The 18623-nt window shown below is 45.2% G+C and overlaps 1 protein-coding gene across 1 annotated transcript in view; it reads left to right on the forward strand.

Annotated features, from left to right (window-relative positions):
- The first annotated feature begins 8387 nt into the window (after nt 1-8387).
- Nucleotides 8388-18623, forward strand: part of sptlc3 (serine palmitoyltransferase, long chain base subunit 3) — a 50028-nt gene continuing 39792 nt past the window's right edge. The window contains exons 1-3 of the mRNA XM_029714711.1: nt 8388-8392; nt 8682-8749; nt 8913-9037. Coding sequence (XP_029570571.1) covers nt 8388-8392; nt 8682-8749; nt 8913-9037 — 198 coding nt within the window. The remainder of the gene's footprint in view (nt 8393-8681; nt 8750-8912; nt 9038-18623) is intronic.

Here is an 18623-nt window from a genome sequence, read left to right on the forward strand (position 1 = left end):
TGTCTAGTCTGTGTTTTATAATACAACGTACCACTAGCAGCATTGTAACCAGACTGTTATACTAGCTGTCTAGTCTGTGTTTTATAATACAACGTACCACTAGCAGCATTGTAACCAGACTGTTATACTAGCTGTCTAGTCTGTGTTTTATAATACAACGTACCACCAGCAGCATTGTAGCCAGACTGTTATACTAGCTGTCTAGTCTGTGTTTTATAATACAACGTACCACTAGCAGCATTGTAACCAGACTGTTATACTAGCTGTCTAGTCTGTGTTTTATAATACAACGTACCACTAGCAGCATTGTAACCAGGCTGTTATACTAGCTGTCTAGTCTGTGTTTTATAATACAACGTACCACTAGCAGCATTGTAACCAGGCTGTTATACTAGCTGTCTAGTCTGTGTTTTATAATACAACGTACCACTAGCAGCATTGTAACCAGGCTGTTATACCAGCTGTCTAGTCTGTGTTTTATAATACAACGTACCACCAGCAGCATTGTAGCCAGACTGTTATACTAGCTGTCTAGTCTGTGTTTTATAATACAACGTACCACTAGCAGCATTGTAACCAGACTGTTATACTAGCTTTCTAGTCTGTGTTTTATAATACAACGTACCACCAGCAGCATTGTAACCAGACTGTTATACTAGCTGTCTAGTCTGTGTTTTACAATACAACGTACCACCAGCAGCATTGTAACCAGACTGTTATACTAGCTGTCTAGACTGTGTTGTATAATACAACGTACCACTAGCAGCATTGTAACCAGACTGTTAGACTAGACAGCTAGTATGTGTTTTATAATACAACGTACCACTAGCAGCATTGTAACCAGACTGTTATACTAGCTGTCTAGTCTGTGTTTTATAATACAACGTACCACTAGCAGCATTGTAACCAGACTGTTATACTAGCTGTCTAGTCTGTGTTTTATAATACAACGTACCACTAGCAGCATTGTAACCAGACTGTTATACTAGCTGTCTAGTCTGTGTTTTATAATACAACGTACCACTAGCAGCATTGTAACCAGACTGTTATACTAGCTGTCTAGTCTGTGTTTTATAATACAACGTACCACTAGCAGCATTGTAACCAGACTGTTATACTAGCTGTCTAGTCTGTGTTTTATAATACAACGTACCACTAGCAGCATTGTAACCAGACTGTTATACTAGCTTTCTAGTCTGTGTTTTATAATACAACGTACCACCAGCAGCATTGTAACCAGACTGTTATACTAGCTGTCTAGTCTGTGTTTTACAATACAACGTACCACCAGCAGCATTGTAACCAGACTGTTATACTAGCTGTCTAGACTGTGTTGTATAATACAACGTACCACTAGCAGCATTGTAACCAGACTGTTAGACTAGACAGCTAGTATGTGTTTTATAATACAACGTACCACTAGCAGCATTGTAACCAGACTGTTATACTAGCTGTCTAGTCTGTGTTTTATAATACAACGTACCACTAGCAGCATTGTAACCAGACTGTTATACTAGCTGTCTAGTCTGTGTTTTATAATACAACGTACCACTAGCAGCATTGTAACCAGACTGTTATACTAGCTGTCTAGTCTGTGTTTTATAATACAACGTACCACTAGCAGCATTGTAACCAGACTGTTATACTAGCTGTCTAGTCTGTGTTTTATAATACAACGTACCACTAGCAGCATTGTAACCAGACTGTTATACTAGCTGTCTAGTCTGTGTTTTATAATACAACGTACCACTAGCAGCATTGTAACCAGACTGTTATACTAGCTGTCTAGTCTGTGTTTTATAATACAACGTACCACTAGCAGCATTGTAGCCAGACTGTTATACTAGCTGTCTAGTCTGTGTTTTATAATACAACGTACCACTAGCAGCATTGTAACCAGACTGTTATACTAGCTGTCTAGTCTGTGTTTTATAATATAACGTACCACTAGCAGCATTGTAACCAGACTGTTATACTAGCTGTCTAGTCTGTGTTTTATAATACAACGTACCACTAGCAGCATTGTAGCCAGACTGTTATACTAGCTGTCTAGTCTTTCTTTTTATAAAATGTGCAATGAGTATAAAACACAATTTTACATAAAGGAATTGGCAACTCGTGCTCATTCTGAGATAAGCTAGGCCAATTGATTTCAACAGCCGAACAAAAGGCTGGGCTTGCTTTTCAAACGGTTGGAATGAACAGAAGGGTGTGTTCACAACAATTCAGCTGTTCTACCTTGTTTAAAAGGGAAAGGGGATTCCTATGATGCGTTGCTAATATGACTAAGATTGTGGATTTGGCTTCTGGACAACGAAAGAAAGTTGATAGGAAAAAACCAGTAGGGCAGGAGTGAAGTGGCATATGATGGAAGTCGTAGGCAGCGTGCGCGGCAAAAGGCCTAGCTGACTGTTGAGTTGCGGCTGTCAGTGAAAAGCATCTAAAGTATTTGTGAAGAGTATCTTTTAAATGTTCAGACTAGAAGAAGGGTAAGGGTGTGTGGCGAAGATGGCTTATAGTCACCTCTCTCTCCAGAACACCTGCTCTCTGCTTTCCAGAACGCGTGCTCTCTGCTCTCCAGAACGCGTGCTCTCTGCTCTCCAGAACGCGTGCTCTCTGCTCTCTAGAACGCCCGCTCTCTGCTCTCCAGAACGCCCGCTCTCTGCTCTTCAGAACGCCCGCTCTCTGCTCTCCAGAACGCCCGCTCTCTGCTCTCCAGAACGCCCGCTCTCTGCTCTCCAGAACACCGGCTCTCTGCTCTCCAGAACACCTGCTCTCTGCTCTCCAGAACACCTGCTCTCTGCTCTCCAGAACGCCTGCTCTCTGCTCTTCAGAACGCCCGCTCTCTGCTCTCCAGAACACCTGCTCTCTGCTCTCCAGAACACCTGCTCTCTGCTCTCCAGAACACCTGCTCTCTGCTCTCCAGAACGCCTGCTCTCTGCTCTTCAGAACGCCTGCTCTCTGCTCTCCAGAACGCGTGCTCTCTGCTCTCCAGAACACATGCTTTCATTGTGTGAATTGTTTTCCCTTTGATAGTTTATTTTGATCAATTCCCCATGACATATGTCACCAGTAGTAATTGTACTTTTAATCCCCGTCATTTGGTTACATACATTTCTGCTAATGCATTGTATTACTAATTAGGCCTACATTCACTTACCGTTTCTCATTCTCGGAGTGGAAACGTTGTTTGTTGAGTTCACAACCTGCTACACTTGTGAGAAACAAGTTTTTGGTTTATTTCATAACCATCATTGTGTTTTGTTGTGAAGTTCTCCATGTGATCAATGAGCATGGGTCTGGTTTCCTGTTAATGTTCAGGGAGCGTCGTGCCTGAGCACTCAGAAGTAGCATAACTGCTGCACGCAAATGTAGGAGAGTGTCCATTTTGGGGATCTTTCGATTTCTGATTGTTTTAACTCACCTTGACCAGGAATAGTAAACTGACCTACTCAGTAGTTTTTATTCACATCACAAGTCAATGAAGTCTGTATTTAAAAAATAAATAAATTACATCCATTGCAAATGAGACTGTGAGTAACTATTGGGTTATATTTGAACAATCTCCCCCTCCATAATCACTTCGGTGTGAAAGGACAAAATATCATCATCTGATCATCCCATACAGTCCATTCAGACAGTATTCACACCCCTTGACTTTTCCCATATTTTGTTACGTTACAGCCTTATTCTAAAATGGATTCAATGGCTTTTCCCCCCCTCATCAATCTACACACAATACCCCATAATGACAAAGAGAAAACAGGTTTTTAGATATTTTTGAAGATGTATTAAAAAATAAAAAACTGAAATAACATTTACATAAGTCTTCAGACCCTTTACTCAGTACTTTGTTGAAGCACCTTTTGGCAGCGATTACAGCCTTGAGTCTTCTTGGGTATGATGCTACAAGCTTAGCACACCTGTATTTGGGGAGTTTCTCCCATTCTTCTCTGCAGATCCTCTAAAGCTCTGTCAGGTTGGATGGGGAGTGTTGCTGCACAGCTATTTTCAGGTCTCTCCAGAAATGCTCGTTCGCGTTCAAGTCCGGGCTCTGGCGAGGCCACTCAAGAACATTCAGAGACTTGTCCCAAAGCCACTCCTGTGTTGTCATGGCTGTATGCTTATGGTCATTGTCCTGTTGGAAAGTGAACCTTTGCCCAGTGTCTGAGGTCCTGAGCGCTCTGGAGCAGGTTTTTGTCAAGGGTCTCTGTACTTTTCTATGTACATCTTGCCCTCCATCCTGACTAGTCTCCCAGTCCCTGCCACTGAAAACCATCCCCACAATATGATGCTGCCACCACCATACTTCACCGTAGGGATGGTGACAGGTTTCTTCCAGACGTGACGCTTGGCATTCAGGCCAAAGAGTTCAATCTTGGTTTCAACAGACCAGAGAATTTTGTTTATCATGGTCTGAGAGTCCTTTAGATGCCTTTTGGCAAACTCCAAGCTGGTTGTCATGTGCCTTTTACTGAGGAGTGTCTTTCGTCTGGCTACTCTACCATAAAGGCCTGATTTGTGGAGTGCTGCAGAGGTGGTTGTCCTTCTGAAAGGTTCTCCCATCTCCACAGTGGAACTCTGAAGTTCTTGGTGTTGGTCACCTCCCTGACCAATGCTTTTCCAACAGTCTTGAAGGAGTTCCCACATATGCTGAGCAATTGTTGGCTGCTTTTTCTTCTCTCTGCTGTCCGACTCATCCCAAACCATCTCAATTCGGGGGAATCCCCCGACCTCAACTAAAGTCACCGCAGAGTGAAGGAAAAGCAACCAACAAGTGCTCAGCATATGTGGGAGCTCCTTCAAGACTGTTGGAAAAGCATTCCAGGTGAAGCTGGTTGAGTGAATGCCAAGAGTGTGCAGTGTCATCAAAGCAAAGGATTGCTATTTGAAGAATCTCAAATATAAAATATATTTTGATTTGTTTATCACTTTTTTGGTTACAACATGATTCCATATGTGTTTAATTCATAGTTTTGATGTCTTCACTATTATTCTACAATGTAGAAAATTGTATAAAAAAAAAATTCCTTGAGTCAGTAGGTGTTCTAAAACTATTGACCGTTTGTGTAATTGTCTAGTTTTTATTTATTTATTTTTTATTTTCTATTTTTATTAACCCTCTGAGGACAAATACCTTTACTTGTTTTTTTTACAGCTTTTCTGCTACATATATATATACGTTTTACACACATGGTACTTTTATTTAAAGCAGTCACATAACAATAATACTTTACCAAACATAAGCTCTTTAATCCCACCCATCAGCCCATCCCACCTATCACCATAGACCAGTATTTAACCAGATATCTATTCATTAGATTATTGCTGACCATTTCAAATGCAATGTGTGTGTATTTCGATCTGGTCTCATCGTTGCAACTCCCCAACGGGCGCGGGACAAGCCGAAGGTCGAGTCATGCGTTGTCCGAAACATGATCTGCCAAACCGCGCTTCTTAACACCCGCCCGCTTAACCCGGAAGCATAGCCTCACCAATGTATTGGAGGAAACACCTGGTGAACGAGGTCAGCCTGCAGATGCCCGTCCCGCCACAAGGAGTCGCTAGAGCGCGATGAGCCAAGTAAAGCCCGCCCCGGCCAAACCCTCCCCTAACCCCGACAACGCTGGGCCAATTGTGCGTCGGCCGTATGGGACTCACGATCACGGACAGTTGTGATACAGCCCGGAATCGAACCCGGGTCTGTAGTGACACCCTTAGACCGCTGCGCCACTCGAGAGGCTCAAATGCAGTGTATTTAAATTGTACAACATAGCTTATTTAGAGAAAACATAAAAATAAAAATCGAGATATACATTGTGAATCGCCCATAAGAACAACGTATGATTTTTAGGCCATATCGCCCAGCCCTACTTGGTGCTCAATACCACAATCCTTCCCCCATCCTCCCCTCCTGTCTGAAACGTTCAATCATTGGGAAAGACCTATAAAATAAAATACCTTTCGTGAATTAGCACAAAATGTACTTGCATGTAGTCCCACCTAGCTATTTTAAGATTAACTGTATGTTGCTCTGGTAAAAGAAAATCTCTGTGTGTATTTTGTTCAGTTATTAATTAATTGGCATGTACTCCTATGCTCTGTTCACTGCAGTTCAAGCGGAATTCATCATGTCAAAATAGATGAATCAGCACCTGGTGATAGTTAAGTGCAGGAGCTTGTATGGAGTTGATGTTGATCACAATACTGTTATTCCCACATATGCTGAGCACCTGTTGGCTGCTTTTCCTTCACTCTGTGGTCCCAAACCATCTCAATTGGGCAAGTCAGTTAAGAACAAATTCTTATTTTCAATAACAGCCTAGGCAGTGGGTTAACTGCCTTGTTCAGGGGAAGAATGACAGGTTTGTACCTTGTCAGCTTAGGGATTCGAACTTGCAACCTTTCGGTTGCTAGTCCAACGCTCTAACCACTAGGCTACGCTACCGCCCCAAAAGGTTGGGTGCTTGTGGAGGCAAGGTCATCTGATGCAGCACTCCATCACTCTCCTCCTTGATCAAATAGCCTTTACACAGCCTGGAGGTGTGTTGGGTCATTGTCTTGTTGAAAAACAAACAAATGCCTATTGCTCATGTTTCTTGGCCCAGGCAAGTCTCTTATTCTTATTGGTGTCCTTTAGTAGTGGTTTCTTTGCAGTAATTCGACCATGCAAGCCTGATTCACGCAGTCTCCTCTGTACAGTTGATGTTGATATGTGTCTTTTACTTGAACTTTGTGTAGCATTTATTTGGGCTGCAATTTCTGAGGCTGTTAACTAATGAACTTATCCTCTGCAGCAGAGGTAACTCTGGGTCTTCCTTTCCTGCTGCGGTTCTCATGAGAGCCAGTTTCATCATAGCGCTTGATGGATTTTGCGACTGCACTTGAAGAAACTTCCAAAGTTCTTGACATTTTCCGGATTGACTGACCTTCATGTCTTAAAGTAATGATGAACTGTCGTTTCTCTGTGCTTATTTGAGCTGTTCTTGCCATAATATGGACTTGGTCTTTTACCAAATAGGGCTATCTTCTGTATTCCACCCCTACCTTGTCACAACACAACTGATTGGCTCAAATGCATTAAGAAGGAACGAAAGTCCACAAATTAACAAGGCACACCTGTTAATTGAAATGCATTCCAGGTGACTACCTCATGAAGCTGGTTGAGAGAATGCCAAGAGTGTGCAAAGCTGTCATCAAGTCAAAGGGGTGGCTACTTTGAAGAATCTCAAATATATATTTTGATTTGATGAACCCTTTTTTGGTTACTACATGATTCCATATGTGTTATTTCATAGTTTTGATGTCTTCACTATTATTCTACAATGTAGAAAAAAGTAAAAATAAAGAGAAACCCTTGAATGAGTAGATGTGTCCAAACTTTTGACTAGTAGTGTACATCGAGTGCCTTCAGAAAGTGTTCAAACCCCTTACCCTTAACTTAATCCACATTTTGTTGTTACAGCCTGAATTTAAAACTAATTTAAATGTAGATGTTGTGTCACTGGCCTACAAACAGTGCACCATAATGTCAAAGTGGAATTATATTTTTAGATATTATAGAAAATGTAATAAGAAATGAAAAGCTGAAATGTCTATAGAGTCAATACATATTCAATCACTTAGCCTAAATAAGTTCAGGAGTAAACATTTGCTTAACAAGTCACATAATAAGTTGTATGGACTCACTCTGTTTTCAATAATAGTGTTTAACATGATTTTTTTAATGACTACCTCATCTCGGCAATGTACCTCACACATACAATTATCTGTAAGGTCCCTCTGTCGATTGGCAAGAATTGAAAAATGGTTAATATGATCAACAACCAACTTGAATTTTTTTAAAGAATAAAGTGCACATTTTGTAGAATCCAGCTGTGCAAATCTCTTAAAAGACTCACCAGAAAGACTCACAGCTGTAATTGCTGCCAAAGGTGTAATTCTAACATGTATTGACTTGTGTGTGAATACTTATGTAAATTTAGATTTTCATATTTTTTTATTTGCAACAAATGTTTTAACATTTTTAAAAACGTTTTATTTTGTCATTATGGGGAATGTGTATAGATGGGTGAATTTCTTTTAAATTGATTTCATCCATTTTGAATTCAGGCTGTAACACAAAAGTGTATAATAAGTCACATGGTATGAATACTTTTATGAAGGCACTGTAATTGTATGCAGAAATGAAGGGGACATTAGTGAACTGCCAATCAGTTTGTCCAAAACATGTGGCAGACACACAGCCATATATTTGAGGAGCTATTTGAGAAGTCCGTCAAGCTCCCTGTATGGTGCATGGACCATATTCCATAGATATCGAACGGGATCATCCTCTGCATTTGAATGAACAAGTTATTGAACTGCCACTCACCTTGTCCAAGAGCATGTGGTAAACACCATAATGCTTGTACCCGCCGGTCCCCTCTCCCGACCTCTTCTCCCCAAAACGCTTAGATGTTAGCAGATCTGCAAGGTGGAAACAATTATGTTAGAAGCTTCACTACTACAGTGCTTCCTCCTGTCCAGGCCCTTCTGACATTAGGGACTTGGGCCAAGGGGAAGGGGTAAGGAGGGAAGTACACTCTTAGGGGGGGGGGGAAGGTATTATTCAGAAGCTTAAAGGGGTTCTTTGGCTATCCCCTTATGATAACCCTTTGAATAACCTTTTTTGTTTCCAGGGTTTTACCTGGACCCCAAAAAGGGTTCTACCTGGACCCCAAAAAGGTTCTACCTGGACCAAAAAAAGGTTATCTTACGGGGTCGTTCTGAAGAACCCATTTGGAACCCTTTTTTCTTAGTGTCGGACTGACTGTAAGAGCAATCAGATTGATCACTTAAAACAGCAGCAAACAGCGACAGGACATGATGTGAATTTTCATTTTGTTTCTCTTTCACATTTCTCTGTCCAGGTAACCTGGCTATCCATGAGGAGTTGGAGCAGCTTGTAGCCACCTTCCTGGGGGTGGAGTCCTCCATGATCTTCGGCATGGGCTTTGCTACCAACTCTATGAACATACCGGCACTGGTCGGCAAGGTGGGTCTTTTAAACACACACACACACACACACTTTATCATCTAGCCTGGCTAAACCAGATTGAAACAATGTTCAGTGTGACGAAATCCTGCACGGAACCTTCAGCGTGCGCTGCAACTTTAAGAGCGCATCAGCAGTCAGGAAGGAGGAGATTAAGAGCTCTTGCTGATCTCTGTGTGGAGCGTGGAGCTCTCGTTTGGCGTGGCAGTTGGACAGTATGTGCAACTCTGCAGAAGTCTTGTTTATTTTCAGCGTGCTTAGTTGTAAAGTGTTTTTAAGTCGATCGGCGGTGTTACCGGCGATAAGTCGTGGTTGTAATCTTTTGGGTCCGCTCCTGTCATTGTTTGCATGGAGTAATAGCAACATTGTTGCAAAGCTTTGAAAAACAAACCAACAAACCATCAGGTGTCTCAGACGGACAGACAATGCAACTGCAAGCAGTTTTTGGACATTTTAAGGTCTTTGTTTTGTGTATGAACAAACCCTCCCCACACCCATTCATACCCTCTGCACTCCTCCACTGGGAGGTAATACAGATTATTTCAAATCCTCTGATGTTGATGACTGGGTTCTTTCTTGTCAATTGTTTCTATGAAGTTGCCGTTAAATTGCTCTGCCATTATTGTATGAGATACAATGAGGGGGAAAAAGTATTTGTCCCCTGCTGATTTTGTACGTTTGTCCACTGACAAAGAAATGATCAGTCTATAATTTTAATGGTAGGTTTATATAAACAGTGAGAGACAGAACAACAACAAAAAAATCCAGAAAAACGCATGTCAAAAATGTTATAAATTGTTTTGCAAGTATTTGACCCCCTCTCAATCAGAAAGATTTTTGGCTCCCAGGTGTCTTTTATACAGCTAACGAGCAGAGATTAGGAGCACACTCTTAAAGGGAGTGCTCCTAATCTCAGTTTTTTACCTGTATAAAAGACACCTGTCCACAGAAGCAATCAATCAATCAGATTCCAAACTCTCCACCATGGCCAAGAACAAAGAGCTCTCCAAGGATGGCAGGGACAAGATTGTAGACCTACACAAGGCTGGAATGGGCTACAAGACCATCGCCAAGCAGCTTGGTGAGAAGGTGACAACAGTTGGTGCGATTATTCGCAAATGGAAGAAACACAAAAGAACTGTCAATCTCCCTCGGCCTGGGGCTCCATGCAAGATCTCACCTTGTGGAGTTGCAATGATCATGAGAATGGTGAGGAATCAGCCCAGAACTACACGGGAGGATCTTGTCAATGATCTCAAGGCAGCTGGGACCATAGTCACCAAGAAAACAATTGGTAACACACTACGCCGTGAAGGACTGAAATCCTGCAGCGCCCGCAAGGTCCCCCTGCTCAAGAATACATATACATGCCCGTCTGAATTTTGCCAATGAACATCTGAATGACTCAGAAGACAACTGGTGAAAGTGTTGTGGTCAGATGAGACCAATATAGAGCTCTTTGGCATCAACTCAACTCGCCGTGTTTGGAGGAGGAGGAATGCTGCCTATGACCCCAAGAACACCATCCCCACCGTCAAACATGGAGGTGGAAACATTATGCTTTGGGGGTGTTTTTCTGCTAAGAGGACAGGACAACTTCACCGCATCAAAGGGACGATGGACGGGGCCATGTACCGTCAAATCTTGGGTGAGAACCTCCTTCCCTCAGCCAGGGCATTGAAAATGGGTCGTGGATGGGTATTCCAGCATGACAATGACCCAAAACACACGGCCAAGGCAACAATGGAGTGGCTCAAGAAGAAGAAGCACATTAAGGTCCAGGAGTGGCCTTGCCAGTCTACAGACCTTAATTCCATAGAAAATCTGTGGAGGGAGCTGAAGGTTCGAGTTGCCAAACGTCAGCCTTGAAACCTTAATGACTTGGAGAAGATCTGCAAAGAGGAGTGGGACAAAATCACTCCTGAGATGTGTGCAAACCTGGTGGCCAACTACAAGAAACATCTGACCTCTGTGATTGCCAACAAAGGTTTTGCCAAGTACTAAGTCATGTTTTGCAGAGGGGTCAAATACTTATTTCCCTCATTAAAATGCAAATCAATTTATAACATTTTTGACATGTTTTGACGCGTTTGACGCGTTTTTCTGGATTTTTTTGGTTGTTATTCTGTCTCTCACTGTTCAAATAAACCTACCATTAAAATTATAGACTGGTCATTTCTTTGTCAGTGGGCAAATGTACAAAATCAGCAGGGGATCAAATACTTTTTTCCCTCTGTCACGTCCTGGCCAGTATATAAGGTTAATTGTTTGTAGTTTGGTCAGGGCGTGACAGAGGGTATTTGTTTTATGTGGTTCAGGGTGGTGTATTTGATTAAGGGTGTTTGATTTAGTATTTCCGGGGTTTTGGTTTATAGTCTGTTTATGTATTTCTATGTCTAGTCTGGTGAGTGTGTTTCTATGTTGGTTAATTGGGATTGGGACTCTCAGTTGAAGGCAGGTGTTGTCTATCTGCCTATGATTGAGAGTCTCATATTTCAGGGTGTGTTTGTGTTTGTGATTTGTGGGTGATTGTTCTGTGTAAAGCCCTATGCTTTGACAGACTGTTATTTGTTCGTCTTCGTATTTTGTTATTTTGTATGTTCATTCTTATAGTAAATAAAAGTCAAGATGAGCATTCACGTACCTGCTGCATATTGGTCTACCTTTTCTGATGACGATTTCGCACTATCGTCGGAAGACGAAGACGACAACCGTGACAGAATCACCCACCACCAAAGGACCAAGCAGCAGAGGAAGGAGCGGAGGAATTACGAGTTGGACTGGCGGGAGAAGTGGACTTGGGAGGAAGTTCTGGACGGGGCCGGACCTTGGCATCAGGCTGGGGAGTATCGCCGCCCGCAGTGGGAAATAGAAGCAGCCAAGGCAGAGAGGCGGTGGTACGAGGCCAGAGACGCGCTGAGGGAGAAGCACGAGAGGCACCCCCAAGACATTTTTTTGGGGGGGCACACGGGTAGTTTGGCTAGGCGAGGGAAGAGCCGGAAGCCAGCTACCCGTGGTTATATGGAGGAGCGTATGAGGTGGGGAGCGCCATGTTCCGCTGAGAAGCGCAATATCTCACCCATACGCACGCACAGTCCGGTGCGAGTTATTCCAGCCCCTCGCAGGTGCCGTGCTAGAGCGGGCATCCAGCCTGGTAGGAGGATGCCTGCGCAGCGCATCTGGTCGCCGGTACGCCTCCGAGGACCAGGCTACCCAACTCCCGCTCTACGCACGGCTACCATCAAGCCCCTGCACAGCCCAGTCTGCCCTGTACGAGCACTCCGCTCGTGCAGGGCTACTAGTTCCATCGAGCCAAGGCGGGTTGTGCAGGAGGTAAGATCTAGACCGGCTGTGCGCCTCCATAGCCCTGGGTTTCCAGCTCCTGTCTCTCGTGCGGACCCGGAAGTGCGTCCACCCAGTCCGACTCGTCCTGTTCCCGCTCCCCGCACTAAACGGCAAGTGCGTAAACCCAGCCTCGCCAGTCAACAGTCGTCGGAGCTGCCCGCCAGTCAACAGTCGTCGGAGCTGCCCGCCAGTCAACAGTCGTCGGAGCTGCCCGCCAGTCAACAGTCGTCGGAGCTGCCCGCCAGTCAACAGTCGTCGGAGCTGCCCGTCAGTCAACAGTCGCCGGAGTGGCCAGACTGCGCTGAACTGCCGGAGTGGCCAGACTGCGCTGAACTGCCGGAGTGGCCAGACTGCGCTGAACTGCCGGAGTGGCCAGACTGCGCTGAACTGCCGGAGTGGCCAGACTGCGCTGAACTGCCGGAGTGGCCAGACTGCGCTGAACGTCCCGAGTGGCCATACTGTCCCGAGCTGCCAGACTGCCCCGAGCTGCCAGACTGCCCAGACTGCCCCGAGCTGCCAGACTGCCCAGACTGCCCCGAGCTACCAGACTGTCCCGAACTGCCAGACTGCCCTGACTGTCCCGAACTGCCAGACTGCCCAGACTGCCTGGAACGGCCAGAACCTGAGCCGCCTCCAATATAGGTGGGTTGGGGAGGGGGGGTGTAGCACAGTGCCGTCGTTGACGGCAGCCACCCTCCCTTCCCTCCCTTTAGTAAGGGGGAATTTTTCTTTTGGGTATTGTTTGGGGGTATTTATTTATTTTTTTGTGTTAAGGTGCTTCCGGGGTAGCACCTTTTAAGGGGGGGGTACTGTCACGTCCTGGCCAGTATATAAGGTTAATTGTTTGTAGTTTGGTCAGGGCGTGACAGAGGGTATTTGTTTTATGTGGTTCAGGGTGGTGTATTTGATTAAGGGTGTTTGATTTAGTATTTCCGGGGTTTTGGTTTATAGTCTGTTTATGTATTTCTATGTCTAGTCTGGTGAGTGTGTTTCTATGTTGGTTAATTGGGATTGGGACTCTCAGTTGAAGGCAGGTGTTGTCTATCTGCCTTTGATTGAGAGTCTCATATATCAGGGTGTGTTTGTGTTTGTGATTTGTGGGTGATTGTTCTGTGTAAAGCCCTATGCTTTGACAGACTGTTATTTGTTCGTCTTCGTATTTTGTTATTTTGTATGTTCATTCTTATAGTAAATAAAAGTCAAGATGAGCATTCACGTACCTGCTGCATATTGGTCTACCTTTTCTGATGACGATTTCGCACTATCGTCGGAAGACGAAGACGACAACCGTGACACCCTCACTGTATTATTGGTTGGGTTACCCCTGTGCTGTGACGTGTGTTTTATATGGTGTGTCTTATCTTTTCTCTCCACTGGCTATCTGGCCAACAGGCTACCCTCTAGTCTCCACTGGCCAAGATTCTACCCTCTAGTCTCCACTGGCCAACAGCCTACCCTCTAGTCTCCACTGGCTATCTGGCCAACAGGCTACCCTCTAGTCTCCACTGGCTATCTGGCTACCCTCTAGTCTCTACTGCCAACAGGCTACTCTCTAGTCTTTACTGCCAACAGGCTACCCTCTAGTCTCCACTGGCCAACAGGCTACCCTCTAGTCTCTACTGCCAACAGGCTACTCTCTAGTCTCTACTGCCCACAGGCTACTCTCTAGTCTCCACTGGCTATCTGGCCAACAGGCTACCCTATAATCTCCACTGGCCAACAGGCTACCCTCTAGTCTCCACTGGCCAACAGGCTACTGTCTAGTCTCCACTGGCTATATATTAAAGGGTGTGTCTTATCTTCTCTCTCTACTGGCCATCTAGACAACAGGCTACTCTCTAGTCTCCACTGGCCAACAGGCCACCCTCTAGTCTCCACTGGCCATCTGGCCAACAGGCTACTCTCTAGTCTCTACTGCCAACAGGCTACCCTCTAGTCTCCACTGGCCAACAGGCTACCCTCTAGTCTCCACTGGCCAACAGGCTACCCTCTAGTCTCCACTGCCAACAGGCTACTCTCTAGTCTCCACTGGCTATCTGGCCAACAGGCTACCCTCTAGTCTCCACTGGCTATCTGGCGACCCGCTAGTCTCCACTGGTCAACAGGCTACCCTCTAGTCTCCACTGGCCAACAGGCTCACTCTAGTCTCCACTGGCCAACAGGCTACCCTCTAGTCTCCACTGGCCAACAGGCCATCCTCTAGTCTCCACTGGCCAACAGGCTACTGTCTAGTCTCCACTGGCTATATATTAAAGGGTGTGTCTTATCTTCTCTCTCTACTGGCCATCTAGACAACAGGCTACTCTCTAGTCTCCACTGGGCAACAGGCCACCCTCTAGTCTCCACTGGCCATCTGGCCAACAGGCTACTCTCTAGTCTCTACTGCCAACAGGCTACCCTCTAGTCTCCACTGGCCAACAGGCTACCCTCTAGTCTCCACTGGCCAACAGGCTACCCTCTAGTCTCCACTGCCAACAGGCTACTCTCTAGTCTCCACTGGCTATCTGGCCAACAGGCTACCCTCTAGTCTCCACTGGCTATCTGGCGACCCGCTAGTCTCCACTGGTCAACAGGCTACCCTCTAGTCTCCACTGGCCAACAGGCTCACTCTAGTCTCCACTGGCCAACAGGCTACCCTCTAGTCTCCACTGGCCAACAGCCTACCCTCTAGTCTCCACTGGCCAACAGGCTACACTCTAGTCTCCACTGGCCAACAGGCTACACTCTAGTCTCTACTGGCCAACAGGCTACACTCTAGTCTCCACTGGCCAACAGCCTACCCTCTAGTCTCCACTGGCCAACAGCCTACACTCTAGTCTCCACTGGCCAACAGCCTACCCTCTAGTCTCCACTGGCCAACAGCCTACCCTCTAGTCTCCACTGGCCAACAGCCTACCCTCTAGTCTCCACTGGCCAACAGCCTACCCTTTAGTCTCCACTGGCCAACAGGCTACACTCTAGTCTCTACTAGCTATCTATTAAATAGTGTCTTAAACCATTAAAAGTATAGACTGATCATTTATTTGTCAGTGGGCAAATGTACAAAATCAGCAGGGGATCAAATACTTTTTTCCCTCACTGTATTATTGGTTGGGTTACCCCTGTGCTGTGACGTGTGTTTTATATGGTGTGTCTTATCTTTTCTCTCCACTGCTATCTGGCCAACAGGCTACCCTCTAGTCTCCACTGGCTATCTGGCCAACAGGCTACCCTCTAGTCTCCACTGGCTGTCTGGCCAACAGGCTACCCTCTAGTCTCCACTGGCTATCTGGCCAACAGCCTACCCTCTAGTCTCCACTGGCCATCTGGCTACCCTCTAGTCTCCACTGGCCAACAGGCTACCCTCTAGTCTCCACTGGCCATCTGGCTACCCTCTAGTCTCCACTGGCCAACAGGCTACTCTCTAGTCTCTACTGGCTGTCTGGCCAACAGGCTACCCTCTAGTCTCCACTGGCTATCTGGCCAACAGGCTACCCTCTAGTCTCCACTGGCCATCTGGCTACCCTCTAGTCTCTACTGCCAACAGGCTACCCTCTAGTCTCCACTGGCCAACAGGCTTCCCTCTAGTCAGTCTGTTCTGCTGATGTGTGTCTGGTAGTTGTACTCCATCTATCCTAGGGTCAACACCTGACTGGTGGTCCTTTCAGCAGGGTTAATACCTGACTGGTGGTCCTTTCAGCAGGGTCAACACCTGACTGGTGGTCCTTTCAGCAGGGTTAACACCTGACTGGTGGTCCTTTCAGCAGGGTTAACACCTGACTGGTGGTCCTTTCAGCAGGGTTAACACCTGACTGGTGGTCCTTTCAGCAGGGTTAACACCTGACTGGTGGTCCTTTCAGCAGGGTCAACACCTGACTGGTGGTCCTTTCAGCAGGGTTAACAGGCTACACTGAGAGCTCTGTGTGATTTAGTTTGAACCAGATGAACTTTACTTTATACATGGCCTGATCAGAATGACTGAATTCATGTTGTAATGTTTTAAATGTAAATACAATTCCATCCACATTATAAAACTGGCAACTAAACTCAACATCTATAGACCCTGGTCTACAGTAGTCCACTACCCTGGTCTACAGTAGTCCACTACCCTATAGACCCTGGTCTACAGTAGTAGACTATGTAGGCAGTACAGTAATAACCCCTGTACAGTAATAACCCCCGTACAGTATAGTAATAACCCCCGTACAGTATAGTAATAACCCCCGTACAGTATAGTAATACCCCCGTACGGTATAGTAATAACCCCCGTACGGTATAGTAATAACCCCCGTACGGTATAGTAATAACCCCTGTACAGTATAGTAATAACCCCTGTACAGTATAGTAATAACCCCGTACTGTAATAACCCCCGTACAGTACAGTAATATCCCCCGTACAGTAATATCCCCCGTGCAGTACAGTAATAACCCCCGTACGGTATAGTAATAACCCCGTACAGTAATATCCCCGTACAGTACAGTAATATCCCCGTGCAGTACAGTAATAACCCCCGTACGGTATAGTAATAACCCCTGTACGGTACAGTAATAGCCCCGTACAGTAATAACCCCCCGTATAGTAATAAACCCGTACAGTTTAGTAATAACCCCCGTGCAGTATAGTAATAATCCCCATACAGTAATAACCCCCGTACAGGATAGTAATAACCCCCGGTATGGTATAGTAATAACCCCAGTACGGTATAGTAATAACCCCCGATACGGTATAGTAATAACTCGCCATACGGTGTAGTAATAACCCACGTACGTTATAGTAATATCCCCTGTATGGTAGAGTAATAACCCCCGTATGGTATAGTAATAACCACCGTATGGTATAGTAATAACCCCCGTACGGTATTGTAATAACCCCCGTACGGTATAGTAGAAGCCCCCGTACAGTATAGTAATAGCCCCCGTACAGTATAGTGATAACCCCCATACAGTATAGTAATAACCCCTGTACAGTAATCCCCGTACAGTAACCCCTGTACAGTACAATAATGACCCCATACAGTACAGTAATGACCCCCATACAGTACAGTAATAACCCCCATACAGTAATAACCCCCGTACAGTATAGTAATAACCCCCCGTACAGTATAGTAATAACCCCCCGTATAGTATAGTAATAACCCCCCGTACAGTATATTAGTAACCCCCGTATAGTAATAACCCCCGTACAGTATAGTAATACCCCTGTATGGTATAGTAATAACTCCCGTACGGTATAGTATTAACCCCCGTACGGTATAGTACTAACCCCCGTACAGTGCAGTAATAACCCCCGTACAGTAATAACCCCCGTGCGCTATAGTAATAACCCCCGTACGGTATAGTAATAACCCCCGTACGGTACAGTAATAGCCCCCGTACGGTACAGTAACAACCCCTGTACAGTAATAACCCCCGTACAGTAATAACCCCCGTACAGTAGTAACCCCCCGTACAGTATAGTAGTAACCCCCCGTACAGTATAGTAGTAACCCCCCGTACAGTATAGTAATAACCCTCGTATAGTAATAACCTCCCGTACGGTATAGTATTAACCCCCATATGGTACAGTATTAACCCCCGTACGGTATAGTAATAACCCCCCTGTGCAGTACAGTAATAACCCCCGTACGGTATAGTAATAACCCTCGATACGGTATAGTAATAACTCCCCATACGGTGTAGTAATAACCCATGTACATTATAGTAATATCCCCGTACGGTATAGTAATAACCCCCGTGCGCTGTAGTAATAACCCACGTACAGTATAGTAATAACCCCCGTACGGTATAGTAATAATCCCCGTACGGTATAGTAATAACCCCCCTACGGTATAGTAATAACCCCCGTATGGTATAGTAATAACCCCCGTGCGGTGTAGTACTAACCCACGTACGTTATAGTAATATCCCCCGTACGGTATAGTAATATCCCCCGTACGGTATAGTAATAACCCCCCGTTCGGTACAGTAATAACCCTCCGTACGGTACAGTAATAACCCCCGTACAGTAATAACCGCCGTACAGTACAGTAATATCCCCAGTATAGTAATAACCCCGTATAGTAATAACCCCCGTACAGTATAATAATAACCCCCCGTGCAGTATAGTAATAACCCCCCGTGCAGTATAGTAATAACCCCCGTTCAGTATAGTAATAACCCCCGTTCAGTACAGTAATAACCCCCGTTCAGTACAGTAATAACCCCCGTTCAGTATAGTAATAACCCCCGTACGGTATAGTAATAACCCCCCGTACGGTACAGT

Source organism: Salmo trutta, chromosome 2 (genome assembly GCF_901001165.1).
Source record: "Salmo trutta chromosome 2, fSalTru1.1, whole genome shotgun sequence".
NCBI classification, from domain to species: domain Eukaryota; kingdom Metazoa; phylum Chordata; class Actinopteri; order Salmoniformes; family Salmonidae; genus Salmo; species Salmo trutta.